The sequence below is a fragment of the Diplotaxodon limnothrissa genome, linkage group LG3 (assembly GCF_057381915.1).
Source record: "Diplotaxodon limnothrissa isolate DT_005_m linkage group LG3, D_limnothrissa_male_GT1.1, whole genome shotgun sequence".
Lineage (NCBI taxonomy): Eukaryota > Metazoa > Chordata > Actinopteri > Cichliformes > Cichlidae > Diplotaxodon > Diplotaxodon limnothrissa.
In genome coordinates, this window is record NC_140598.1 from 10528408 (window position 1) to 10542653 (window position 14246).

Genomic DNA, 14246 nt, shown 5'->3' on the forward strand with positions numbered 1-14246 from the left:
CACACAAAAACTCAGTAATCCTGTGGTAGAAAAACATTATTAAGTTGTGTCCTGCTGTAAATTACATGATCAAATCACATGATTAACCCTCTGCTGTAGAAAAGTAATGTAAATGTTAGCGCTGCGCAGGTGTATACACACTTTCTCACAGTGACGTCTGCATTGTGAGTAATACAGGATCATGAATAACACACTGCTGGTAAATTCACAGACACACAGAAAAATTACAGCTAAAAGCTTAAATTTGCAGAGTTCACACAGTCATGTGACCCAAAGTTTCCTCCTCTGGTCTCCTCCTGCTCCTGCAACAAAAGACACACAGAGATACATCCACCCCTTTGTCACATCTGGGTGGGGGTTAACCTTTGCATAGTGGTGTTAAGTCAGTCAACTCTTGTCAGCTTTCAGCAGTCCAGTCAGTTCCCCATTTTTACTCATTTTTTATTCATTTATTCATTCAGTGCTGATAGTGGAATCTATCGTCGCATTTTGTTTCCACCCTCAGCAATATGACGCCATTTCAAAAAAAGAAAAAGAATTTCGACTGGATCACCGCTGAATCCTTTCAGACAGGGACTCGCTTCCTAATTGTCCCAATAAGTGGCTTTCTCCTGAGCCCATTTTAATTTTGGAGAAACTCACTTTGCAACCGTTCCCAACAACATGTTGTGTAGTTCTTCCTGTTCAAATGTTCAGATGTGCTTTAAATGACAGAGATTTAGCAACAAACTTTCAGTGCACTGTGAAAGTAACAAAATAAAAAGGAAAAAAGAAAGAAAGGCCTTGTTAAGTCATGACACGTGTTCTTCATCCCAGGAGGGGAAATCATACCAAACCTAACTGGCAGGTTCAACTTTGCAACAAAAGACAAATCATCAGCCAGATTAATCTCAAACATTCATCCACTCAGCCACACACCTCACACCACACAACATAACCCTGTTGTCTCATCACATAACGACTTTCTTCTCATGTAACCAAATGTGTGCCATGTTAAAACTTCTTCACACATCAGAAACTCAACAATCAGCTCACTCATTCAAGACCCCTCATCAGCGTCCTGTTTTCTCCTCTATGATGCAACCATCTGTCCTCCAAAATAATATTCGTCCACTAGTCTATGTGTCACTTTCATCTTACTAGTGACTTGGACAAGATGACAAACAGAATCTCATGCTTCATGAGTCAAATTGTTGTTGTGTTGAACAGATTCATGTACTGATCGTCTCCAGAATGTTAGAAGAGCTTCAATGAATCATTAGAAACAACTTACAGCTGCACAGTTGTGTCAAACCAATCTTTGTGTCATTGTGGGATTTTTGTGTTTCTACATGTGACACACGTCTAAAACATGCACACAATTTGAACACAAAACAGGGACATTTGTTACCACAGCCAGATGCTGAGAGCCATTTACTTGTAGTCCTGTGTCTATATATATGTACCATTAGATGTTATTGGAATGAAATGATTGTCAGCTTTGATAGTTTCATGTATGTATGACGGTGAAAAAGCCGTCGGCCTCTGGAAGGAAACAGAAGACATTTCAGAGGCTGCAGCAGATTTCTTTGATTTGGGGCCTTTTTCAGCTTTATTGGACAGAGCAGTGAAGATAAGTGACAGCAAAGCAGAGGGAGAGAGAAAGGGGGCGTGGCCCGGGTCAGAATCAAACCAGGCCAGCTGCTCTCCACCTCGTGGCACATGGTCACCTGCTCATCCTAGTGAGCTCCACCAGCAGCCCTTTCACACACTTTACACTGTCAAACACTGTGTGTGGACCTCAGCTAACAACAGGCTACATTTAAGTCTGGACTACATGCTTTTATATTGAGGAGATTTTTCACTGTTTTTATTCCATCAGCAGCTCAACATCATGAGCAGCTTTGACATAAAGACATCAAACTCAAGCTGACTTTAAACTACTTTTAATACAGGGGCTCAAAAACAACAACATCTTTATTATATATCAGGACAGAAAGTCATTTCATCTCAAATGGAAAACAGCTTTATTTGGAATAACCAGCACTATCAACTGGTTTGGGATCTCCACCAGTTTCATGTCTTTACAGCTTCTCCAACAAAGTTCCTGTAAAATCAGCATGTTTGTCCTTATTGGTTTGATAGTGATTGATTATTCAGTCCCAATCTGCTGTCATCTAAAGAACAAAATGATGTTTCTATGAGTCACAAAGCTCCAGATGTTGTCGGCTTCACAAAGAAAACAAAGAACTTAAGAGTCTCTGGCCACACTGTAGGATTTCCCTTCGATCCACTGTGGGGGCATTTTGGAGTCTGTCAGTGAAACTCTTCATGTTTGTGTTTGACTCCAGTTTATAGAAACAGAGAAATGTGTCATGCTTTTGTTCGGCCTCCACAAATACACACATTTGTTCATTGGTTGGACTTTTTGTAAGGAGACACATTGAAAACCATGTTAATAAGATCTTGTTGTTTCCTGTGGATCCGACACAGAGAGTGGACTTCAGACAGAAAGCGTGGAAGAGATTTTAGAGGCCGTGTGTGGCAACAGGAAGTTTCTGTGTGTTTGCTGATCTTACATGTGGAAAACAACACGTGATGTTTGTGGAGTTCTACAATGATTGCAGCTGCCGTCATAGGCAACTCTCGCATTTAAGTTCATTTTATTAGATAGTTAAGTTTGAAACAATAAGTAGTTGAAATATTAAGAAATAAATAGTAATTCATGTTTGTTGATTAGATTTATATGTTTAAATGTGTAATTTGTGCTAATTGTGCAATTAGATAGGAACCTTTTCTAAAGTTGTGTTGTGGCTAAGAGGGCATTTTTTGGCTGTCACACTCAGCAAGCTAATTAAGAGATGAGCCACGATGTTTGCACGTGTGCAGAAAGATAAATAAAGAGTGCCTTTTTTTGGACCTCCCCACCACGTAAAAATGAAAGTTTATTCCCTTTGAGTGAGGCCAATGAGGTAAATGTTTTATTTATTATCGTTGTATGTAAATGCGCGACTGTTGCGTGGTATTCAAGCGCAATAGCCGCAGTGTGAGGTGTAATGTGTACTTTATTGATCATTTTGTTGGAATGTTTCGTTGTATATAATGCTTAAGGACTTTAGTAAGAATATTCATTTAAGTTTGTATTTCCTTTTAGTTCTGACGGCATTGTATCGGCTGTGGTTGGACATCATTACATGTTAAGATGTGGAAGAATCCTCCTGTCCGAAATAAATGTCAGTTTAAACACAAAGAACAAGTTGAGCTTTATTAAGACTCGAGGGGAGTAACAATGATCATTGTTCTGACAGCATTTTGAGTGGGAACAGTTCAAAGTTATTTACTGATTGAAACAAGCTGAATGTTTCTGTGCACGATGAAGAAGATCAGCAGCAGGAGCTCAGCTGATCAATAATTGACATCTATCAGTCGTTTCATGAGATGAAGTCATCAGCAGACATTTGTTTTAACTGTGTGATGAATGTCAGAACGTCAGGGCTCTGCTTTAGTCACTACTTGATGATCATTGGCTCATTGTTGAATCCAGGGGCCCAGTCTGACCTCTGACCCTTTGCTGCAGGTCTTCTGTGTTATCTCCACTTTCATGTCTGATCTTCTGCTGTATCGTCCAAAATAAACATCTGAATCATTTCCAACACTTCAGCAGATCTTTAGTTTGGGCAGTACAGCACAAAATAACACATATTGTACTATACTGCCCACTTCCTGATCTTATTGGATCTGTGTGTGAGGTTGGTGAAGGAAACACATGTTTATGTCTGTGAAGGTTCTCAGTCATCCAGGTCATCGTAGTCAAAGGAGCTTGCAAAGAAAAGCGTCTAGACTTCTTTAAGTTGCTTGAAGATGTTTCACCTCTCATCCGAGAAGCTTCTTCAGTTCTAAGGTCAAATGGTGGAGAGTCCCAGATATATCTGGGACTCTCCACCATTTGTCTTAATTTGCAGAATGTTTGATTTGCCGGCAACAGAACGCTTACACAAACAAACCCGGGATAGTGAGTGAAGCAATGTTACTTGACAAATAGCAAATCATAGCAAATACATAGAAACAGAATAATGTGTACAATGTGCAAGAAAAGGTAAACACATATGGGACAAATGGAGAGCGTTGCAACTGCTCCTCCACTTTGTCACAGTGCGACTGTTGTTTGTAAATGAAAACTTATCCCAACTACATGTGCTGCTGACCTTTGACCTTTTCTTTAGGTGCACAGAGGCCAGAGGAGTCTGTGGAAACATCTAGAACTGAGGCAGTGCTACAGATGTCTTCAAATAAAGTGGTGTATTATCCATGGATGCGTTCCATTCCTGTTTAGACCTGCTGGCTGTCAATGGGCTTCATTCCATTTCAGACTGCCGGTGGTCGGCTGGAATCTAAACTCAACATGGCTCCTGTGTTAGAAGAGCCTCTGATTTTAAAATATGCACAATGAATAGTTTCTTTCCAGCACTATGGAGCTACCAGCCCAGTATATGTAGCCCACAGTAGATGGAGTTTTCAAGCTGGACTGACAAACATCAGGACTCATGTGATCCCTACATGTGGACCTTTCACAGATGGATCCAAGTGCAGATTCAACTCTGCATTACATTTGACTTCAGCTGTTACACACTTTCATTTTCTAGCTGTGTCACTTCCTGCTTTTTGGATCAGATAGTTTATCCATGTCCACAAATGTTTGGCTGCATATTTTTATCATCTATATTTTCCAGTCTTCATGCAGCCGATATTTCATGTGAACTCCAATCTGCCACCTGCCATCACGTTTTCAGGGTTAGTTCAGTGTTGGACATGTAGGACAAACAGCAGCACATGTTCTCTAAATGTTTGCAGTCATTTTTAAATGACGCTGATACTACATGAGACATTTTCCACATTTATTGTCTTTGAACAGAGAATAATAGAGCCATCAAACATATACAGGCTTCTGCAAATACAAACTTCTGTGGTGCATTTGATGACCTGCAGAGGAGAACAAGTCGGGCTTTTCAGCCCTAACACAACCTCTTTGTTCTCAGTACTACAAAACCTTAAAAGGCTGATATGCAAGTTTGCATGAATCACCAACACAGTTGTGTTTGTTTCTAGTATAGTTATAAATAAGGTGATCAAATATCTGCTGACTGATTAGATCCAGTATCTATTACAGATGAACTGGATATCACAGCATGTTGTTGATCCGTCATATCAAACTAAACAGTGTTGCTGGTGTAAATATCCTCCAATAAAGTCAGATGGGCTGAGGGCTGCTGTTGCCAGGTAACGCTGATGTCACACTGGATCTTCTGATCTTGAGCATCGTAGCGCTCGGAGTCTGATGTTGGCTCATGTGTTGTCATACACCAACATGACGTTCTACTAGTCAAGGCCTCACCTTCACCCACTGATGCTGATCACACAGACCCACTAATAGAACTGTTTTATCAGGTTTATGCAGCGTCACCATTAATGTCACATTTAATCAGAACACATTTACATTACAAGCCCACTACAACCATTATCAACATGTTAAATTACATTATACATCTGCAGTGGTTTAAAGCACCACTATTTTAACCTGATTCATTTCTTCACCTTAACAGTTCATTCCTCAAATCAAACAAGATATTTGACTCTCAGAAAATGTACCATCAAATATTTTTGCAATAAAATATTTATTTTCCAACTTTTACAAGTGAAATCAAACAAGTGTATTTAACACTGAAACCAGAGTGGAAGCTGCTCATATAGAGTCCAACCCAGGATAAAAGTAAGTTGAGTAGACCAGCATCATCAAAGTGTCAGCTCTCTGAACACGGTGCAAGATCGCCATCTGCAGGACAAAACTAGTTTTTCTCCTCGTCAACGTCAAGACGACGTCATCGTACAGCAAAACGTGCAGATCAGGTGACATGACTGTCTGAGAGGCGGAGTTAAACTGTGGCAGGTAAGCATGTGGAGGAGGAGCAATAACATGACGCTGGAACATCATCATTGCATTATACAGTTTCCTCTCTAACTGGACGCAGCTGTGAACAAGAACAGCTGTGGAACCAGGGTCCTGAGTGGCATCTATGGATGAATGCAGGTCAGTGTGTTGCTGGTGGAGGTGATGAATCACAGGGTCCATCTCACGTTGGAGTCACAGCTTCTCTTCAGCTGCTCTGCTCTTCAAATGTAAGGAATCGACGGCTCTCCTTTTCAGCTCTGTTGGAATATCACCTTCTTCTGTCTGAGAAATGTTAATGAAACAAACCTGACAAAACCCAAACAGCAGCAGTAACAGTAAATTGCACTTATACATTCACTGAAAACCCACATTTGAACTCTACCTACTTGTTCATCGAGGCATGAGCCCAAGGGCAAGGAGACTTCACAGACATGTTGAAATTGTGATGTGAAGACGGTGGACTGTGGTGGCCACTGCAGACTGTTGGACTCTGTTACAATCTTCTTCAGTCTCTGTTACAGACGTGGATTTGGTTGGACAGCTTTATAGCGACTCCCTGTCTGTCTCAAACAAAGCATTTACATTCAAAAAGACATTTACAGAAAACACCAACAACACATGATATTATTTATTATATATTATAATAATTTATTCATATTTATTTTTCAATGAAGATGACAACCAACTGGAGCTTGAATCATTGAATTTACACCAAGCACTTCAGATATATTTGAAGATTTCTACATTTTATAACTAGTGACAAAAATTCTTTGTGTTGTCAATAGAGACACATTAAAGCAAACTTTGCTTGATGACAATAAGCTCAGTTAAATCAGTACAATAAGTGTGGAGCCCTTCCCTGAGAACGTGTCTGCGTAGGTTCTCAGTCATCCAGGTCATGGTAGTCGAAAGAAGCAACCACAACCTCCCTGCAGAACATTTTGCAAAGTGAAATTTGTTTATTGTCCCATGAACAGTTTACCTGCAGAATGGGTACAAATATCTTTTCTGTGAGGAAGTGACGCAGAAAATCAATGTTTCCCTCTGTGACAATGAAAAAGTGCTTGAGATTGAGCAGAGCGATCCTTCTTCCTTGCTTCATTTCTTGCTCGCAGTCTCTCAGCGTTGACTGGAAAATCAAATCAGACTCACACCATCTGCTTGTAATGTGGGCGTGTCTGTCAGTAGTTTGAAGAGCACTCTCTGGCCTAAACACAATAGGAAGATCAACACCGCCCCAAAACAAACATTTCCAGATTAGATGAATGGCACCGTAATTGGAAATGGTAACATTAACACGTTAACTTCCTGTGTTTGGTCTGCAGTGGGTGACTCGTGATTCAGGGATCTACATTTAAAAACGCACATGTAAAACTGACAGCAAGGTTTTCCCATCATATAGTCGACATAACTAAGCACAACTGTTAACCTTTATGTTTGCTAACATTTGAACTCTTACGATTGGAATATCAACAAAACACTAAATATAGTTTAATTCAATCCTACCTGAGCTGGTTGAATTGAACCAGTTTCAAATTCAAGTTCAAATTGTATTTATCACACACACAAAACCATACACAGTATGACATGAGGTGAAATGCTTGTAGCTGTGCAATGCCCGACCAGTTTCATGACATACTTCCTCTTCCATCTGGGAACAGAATCTAAAGACAGGAAGTAGCCACTGTCAGCTTCCTGAGTACCCAATAAGAAACAAATCAGGCAAAATCAACAAACCTTTGGGTCTCGTTTTCAAAAGTGCATGTTTGTCAGCTTCTGTCTCTCTTTCCATCCACTGTTGGATGTCTTGTTCTGAAATAGTCACTTGGACAAACATGGAAGAGAAAAGATTCACTTGCGACTACAAGCATACGTTCCATTAAAGTCGGGTTTCTCGGGGACTCTTTCAGGATGGCAGAAATCTCCTCCTCAGCAGACTTGTGACCTTCTCCTCTTTGTCCCATCTCTGAAGGAGCTGCACTTCTATCAGTAGGAACTGTCAGCTCTCTCAGTTTGAATATAAATGAGTCATTTTAACTACTAATACAGAAACATGTGTACCTAGATCCGATGACTTCCTCCTCCCATAATGCAATAATGCATCAGTCAGAATTTCCAGTTGATCTGATGGAGTCATCTCTTTGTGACTCCTGCAGATCTTCTGAGGAAGGAGCAGAACCTCTTCATGCCTTCTCCATCGTTCAGCCCAAACCCAGGAAGCCGTCGTGTGCTCTAAAATATTTCTGATTAACACATATTTACTGTTTACTGTACAAGAGTTTATCAAAGTATGGACTGAATAGTGTGTGCATGTGCTTAGGATGACATGTGTGTCAGTTTGTGTACATTGACCAATAAATCATAGCTGGCACTGCAGTTTATGTCCATAAACATGGACAGCCAGGGAAATACCTCGAGGTGTTCCTCCTCCATTTGTCTGATAAACACCAAACAGTGTTTTATAAACAGGAAATGTTGTTCTTGTGTCATATAGTAAAAGAAAATACTCACATGTATATGTGAGGACGGCACACACACGGTGTCGTATATGAAATTCAGCTTGATGTTCTTGTCCTGGTATCTTTTCACCAGCTCACTGATGACATACGTTGGATCTGCTCGCCTGTTTAAAAAAAAGATCATCTCAATGGTTTCGAGTCAATAAGAGAAATAATATTTTTGGGAAACATTTGGTGACATTGTTGACTGTAGGTTAATGACGTTAGCATTGATTAACAACTCTCCATGAATCATGTTCAAAAACATAAAGGGAATTTCATGACGACAGGAGGCTCCAAATACACCAGTTACGCCAGTTACACCAGTTACATCCTGTGTTTTTGGCTGGTTTTGTGACTGAAGTAAATTTCCAGCTTTAAAGTTGCTACAATCCTAATTACAAAAGGAAATAGTAGTCCTCAATCAACCCTAATAACTTTAACATGACAGAAATTATCTTTAAAATAAAATAAAAAATAGGGGTGTGCGTGTGTGTGTGTGTGTGGGGGGGGGGGGGGGGGCACTCAACATCTGCACATTCAAAAACATCTGTTTCCATCACAAATACTTCAAATGTTGTCTCTTACATAACCAATCCATTTAAAACTATGACTTATTTAGGAGAACACAACATTTTCCTCAGCTCAGCTGGTTTGGAGCTATCAGGATGAGACAGCAGATATTCCTCTACATCTTTGTCTCTTACAAACATGATGTTTCCATGAAAGCGCTCAATAATACTTCTTCTTTTTCTTCCAAGACCAAAGTCGGCATCCATGGTCACAATCATTGTGCCATCAGTCTGAAACCAAACATCAACACTGGTTCATCCATTTCTGTCATTGATGGAACCAAATCTTATGACAGGATTATTAACTTGGTTGGTAGATCATTAGATAGCACCTCACAGACTGATCACCAACCCACTCCAGTGCACATAAGAGTAGAACATATGATCTAGTGTCAACATTTACGGACTTTTTAGCCTGAAACATTTTTATATAGAGAAATGTGTCAAATGCTGTTAAACTGTAGGAACTGCATTGTGTTGCACTGAGGAATGACACTCTAGTGTCCTCAGTTGTTGGTGAAATACTGAGATATGAACCTGCTCGTTTGAAGCTTTATGACTAAAGAATTATTGTCAATGTATGAAGACAACAATGATTTTTTTGGATTAGCTACAGAAACATGAATTTATATCAATCGATGATACAGCAGCATAACAGAATGACTCATTTCTGATGTCGTTACGATATCAGGTTGGAAAATGTTGAACCTAAAGTATTAAATGACCTCCAGAAAAGTAAGACAGTGAGTCATCCCACAATTGTTTTTATGAACCTCCTGAGACCCACTGCCCTCATATGGCGACATGGTGATGATGGTAGCTCCACCTTCATCCTCCTCTTGCCAATATATCCACTAACCCTCTGTGCACATGCACAATCTGTCTCAGACTTTCAAACCTGAGCTGTGCCTGCCATGTACTCATTGCTAAACCTTTTCATTTTGTCCAGTCCAAGCATTTAGAAATAAATAAACACAAAAACACCATTCAAAGATAATTTTTACTTTTTCTACTTATCAGGTACGACCAATCTGAAATATCTTTTGGAGAAATGAACAATATATCCTAAACTTGACCTCAGGCCCATCAGGTTAATGCAGTCATTACATGGACATGTTTCATTTTAAAATGAGATCAGAATAGTTTGGCATTAAGTCATAAATCTGTAAGAACAAACCTGTGTTCACAAACATGTTTATCTCTCTTGTGTTTACTGCGCGGGTCTGTGATCCTCTGGTAAATGTAGCTGTAAATGTTGTTTTCCAATATAGACGAGTACTGCTGCGTTCATACACCGATGTTCTCCATGTTCTTTGCAAATAATGCAAATGCTTGTGGATGGTGCTGAGGATTTATATGACATCTTTCAGTGAACCCCACAGGCTGAGTTCTTCTCTCTTTGCCTAACTGCTTGCTGTCTCTGAACCAAAAGAGCTCCAAGTCACATTATCCATGTTCTCAAGTGCAAGTGCTGATCCATGTTCTCAGCCAGTGGTGTGACTGGTGTGGGGACAGGTGAACCAGTCTGACTGAAGCTGGGAGGTGAGGACTTCATTCATTTAATAACAGCCCCTCTCGCTCAGTTTTTTCATTCGCTCTTGCTCAGATCTCTGCAAACCTGCTCGCAGTGTGTCGCTCAGTGTGGTTTATCATCTTCATCTTAACTTCCTGCTTCTATCGTGGTTAAAGCTGATGAATCCTCTGGACATCAAACACTGATGGTGTTATTGGAGCTGAGTGAAGTTTGATGGCTTTATTATCCACGCTGTGACACATGGCAGCTGTCAGAGCAGAACACATGAAGTCAGCAGGTGTGTTTAAATTCAGCCTCTGCTTCCTCTGGAGGTCCATGACATCACAGTGTGGCCGCAAAGGGCGTCCAGAATCCTAGCCTCCCACAAACATGTCCACCTTCTCCCTGGATTTGAAGCACAGGTGGGCCCACCCTATCCCAAGATGCATCGCAGCGTGGTGGTGGAACATATATTTTGGGTCCAGAGATGGAGCAGCGCTCTCTCTAAGTCTTTGAGGATGTTTTCTGTTTGAGTCTGGCTTCAGTTCAGTCTAATTTAGCAGCTGTGGCATCAGAGATTGTAGGGGAGGAACAGCCACACCCACAGGTGAGTTTCCCACTCAGAAACAGAGCGTGAACATCACCTCTGTCTGTGCTGTGTTGGTCACAAGTTTTGTTCTGGGCTTTTAAGTGGAGGGTGGAGCTTGTGAGTGATGGAAGCTGAGAGCGGTGTTTGCACATGCTCAGTGTGACAGGATGTGGGCTGCTGTGTTTGCACATGCTCAGTGTAACAGGATGTTGGCTGCTGTGTTTGCACATGCTCAGTGTGACAGGATGTTGGCTGATGAGTTTGCACATGCTCAGTGTGACAGGATGTTGGCTGAGAGCGGTGTTTGCACATGCTCAGTGTAACAGGATGTTGGCTGATGTGTTTGCACATGCTCAGTGTAACAGGATGTTGGCTGATGTGTTTGCACATGCTCAGTGTGACAGGATGTTGGCTGATGTGTTTGCACATGCTCAGTGTAACAGGATGTTGGCTGCTGTGTTTGCACATGCTCAGTGTGACAGGATGTTGGCTGCTGTGTTTGCACATGCTCAGTGTGACAGGATGTTGGCTGATGTGTTTGCACATGCTCAGTGTGACAGGATGTTGGCTGCTGTGTTTGCACATGCTCAGTGTGACAGGATGTTGGCTTTGTGTTTGCACATGCTCAGTGTGACAGGATGTTGGCTGCTGTGTTTGCACATGCTCAGTGTGACAGGATGTTGGCTGCTGTGAAAGCTGAATGCTCTCTGGTTAGAAGTGATGTCACACATTAGGATAACTGTGCTCGCTTTCTGTCAGAGTACCAGGGCCTCACTTTGACCACATGACTCTCAGTACACAGCATGATGTGTGCGCTGTAAACAGGAAGCAGAGGAGCAGGACTGAGGTAAACCTCTGAGGGATCAAACTGAGACTGAGCTCCAGATGTTTCCACATGTTTCTGCTGTGCGTGTGTTTGATGATTATTTCAGGTATAGATGATGGAATATGACCAGTCTGATGTCAGCCTGCTTCTCTGACAGCACCTCACCTCTCTGTGCTGCTCCCTGCTGGCTCTGATCATTACTGACTGAGTCCTTGCTGCCACTTTATTAGGTACAGCTTGCTAACACTGGCTCAGACCTGCTTTGCCTTTACAGATACCTTAAACCTTCATGGCTCAGATTCAGTGAGGTGCTGGAAACATCCCTCAGAGTCATGTGATCAGTGACGCCTGCTTCAGCACTGACAGATAGAAAAGTGCATCCACATAAACAGGAAATATAATAATAATAATCAAATGCTGATTCTCAGCTTTTCAGCCCTTTGTCTGGATGTTAATCCAGCTGTGTGTGTTTGTGATGACAGTAAATAAATGTTAGACTTACAGCTCCTGTTTTACTGCATTAAAGTGATCAGATGACTTCAGCGCTTTGACATGGATGGTAGTGAAAGCAGGAAATGACAAATGTAGCACAGCAGCAGCGTTTAACACATCTGAGCTGGAAACAGAAACTCTGGCATGAACATCATTCATAGAACAGCTTCCAGCTTCTTTTGCTCGGCTACATTTTGGATGGATTTGCATTTAAAGATGAGACTAAAATGGTTAGGGTCAGGAGGTCAAAGGTCAGAGCTTCAGTGGGTCTGAGGGCGGCCTCACGCTGGAGAAGGATGAAGGAGTCTGACCTGAGCCAGTGTTTGACATGAACACATCAACACTGCTGTCAGTGAGCCTAACGACAGCTGTTAGCATCATTTCAGTGTTTCAGTCATTTAAAAACACTTCCTGTCACTGTGGTGGTTACAGTGACATCATGCAGTTTGTGCTTTGACCTCCAGAAGGCGACAAATCAGCACAGACAGAGCTCCATTCAAACTTTGCTGCCAAAAGTAATAATTCTTCAAATATAATCATCAGTGTTTGAGCAGTTATGATATCAGGGACAATCTAGACACGTGTGACAATACTGAACATTTCACATGACACACCTTAAACATCATGTGATCTACTCTCAGTCTGCACTTTGATTCATGACTTCAGCAGGTTGAAATGAGCTTTGAAGAAACATTCAGTGAAATAAATCTTTCATGGATTAATGTGAGCAGCAGATGAACTTTGTACCAACAACATCTTCAATAACAGAGTCTGAATGAAGCTCAGGTGTTGATGCTGCTCCCTGATTGGACGCTTGGTTTCAGCTCTGCTCTCAGTCTTTACTGCACAGGTGAAGGTAGAAAGTGTGACTGGATCTATAGACTGGAAACAGAGAAACATGCTGAACATTTGAAGCTTTGCAGCAGAAATGTTCATGTTACAAATACAGCAGAGCTGATCTGGGATCAGTGTGTTCACACCTGCAGCTACAACAAGGTTTCATGTCTCCACACGTCATCATGTGAACTTCACTCTGACTCAGTCTGAGCAGTCAGACGGCATATTTTTAAAGTTAACACATCAGCACACACAGAGCTGAGCCCCTCCCACCTGTGAGTTTCAGGTTGAGCCCCGCCTCCTTCCAGGAAGCAGCTCACCTGTGTGTCCGTGTTTAGAGTGCAGGTGTGGAGTGGAGCTTGTTGTTGGTGTGTGAAGAAAGTGTAAGTTTACTTTGTTTCCTCCTTTAACAGTTTGTCTTTAGGAACTTTACTGTTTGTTCAGCTCATGTTTGATTTCTTCACACAACAAACTGTGTGTGTTTGTATTTCCGGTCTCTCCATTAAAGTCAGTGTGTAATGTTTCCAGGCTAACATCAGCTGTGTGCAGCTTAGTTCCAGCACAAACAGCACAAATCTGCCGCTCCATAGTTCACGGTAACGGACTCACAGCTGGACCAACGAGGCCGAGTGTGTCCGCCACTCTGAGCTACGTTCCTGTTTTGTGTACTTGTAGTTTGTACTGTGTCCCAATTAAGAGAGTGCACGCTTGAAGTACGCGCACTACGCGTACTACGTACGGTGCGTACTATAATTACGAGAAGTGCGGAAGTGAGAGGTTTGTGAAATGGGACGGTCTAGCCTTCGTCGCGCTGCTCAGGTTGCCAAGCAACCATGATACTAACAGCGAGAAACGTTTCATACAGCTTTGTTTGACAGAAATGAAGGAGAAAAATGTTTTGTTGCTCAGCCATTTTTGTCATGATATCACTTTGATTAGTTGAGTATCTGAGGCTGAGACCACAGGACTGTAAAACATGATTGTTGGGCTTCA

At 41.6% G+C, this 14246-nt stretch overlaps 1 protein-coding gene across 1 annotated transcript in view; it reads left to right on the forward strand.

Moving 5' to 3' along the window:
- Positions 1 to 14133: 14133 nt before the first annotated feature.
- The window catches only part of LOC146634429 (protein NLRC3-like), a 219527-nt gene continuing 219414 nt past the window's right edge, over positions 14134 to 14246 (forward strand). Inside the window, exon 1 of the mRNA XM_085349900.1 lies at positions 14134 to 14148. Within this exon, the coding sequence (XP_085206026.1) occupies positions 14134 to 14148 (15 nt within the window). The remainder of the gene's footprint in view (positions 14149 to 14246) is intronic.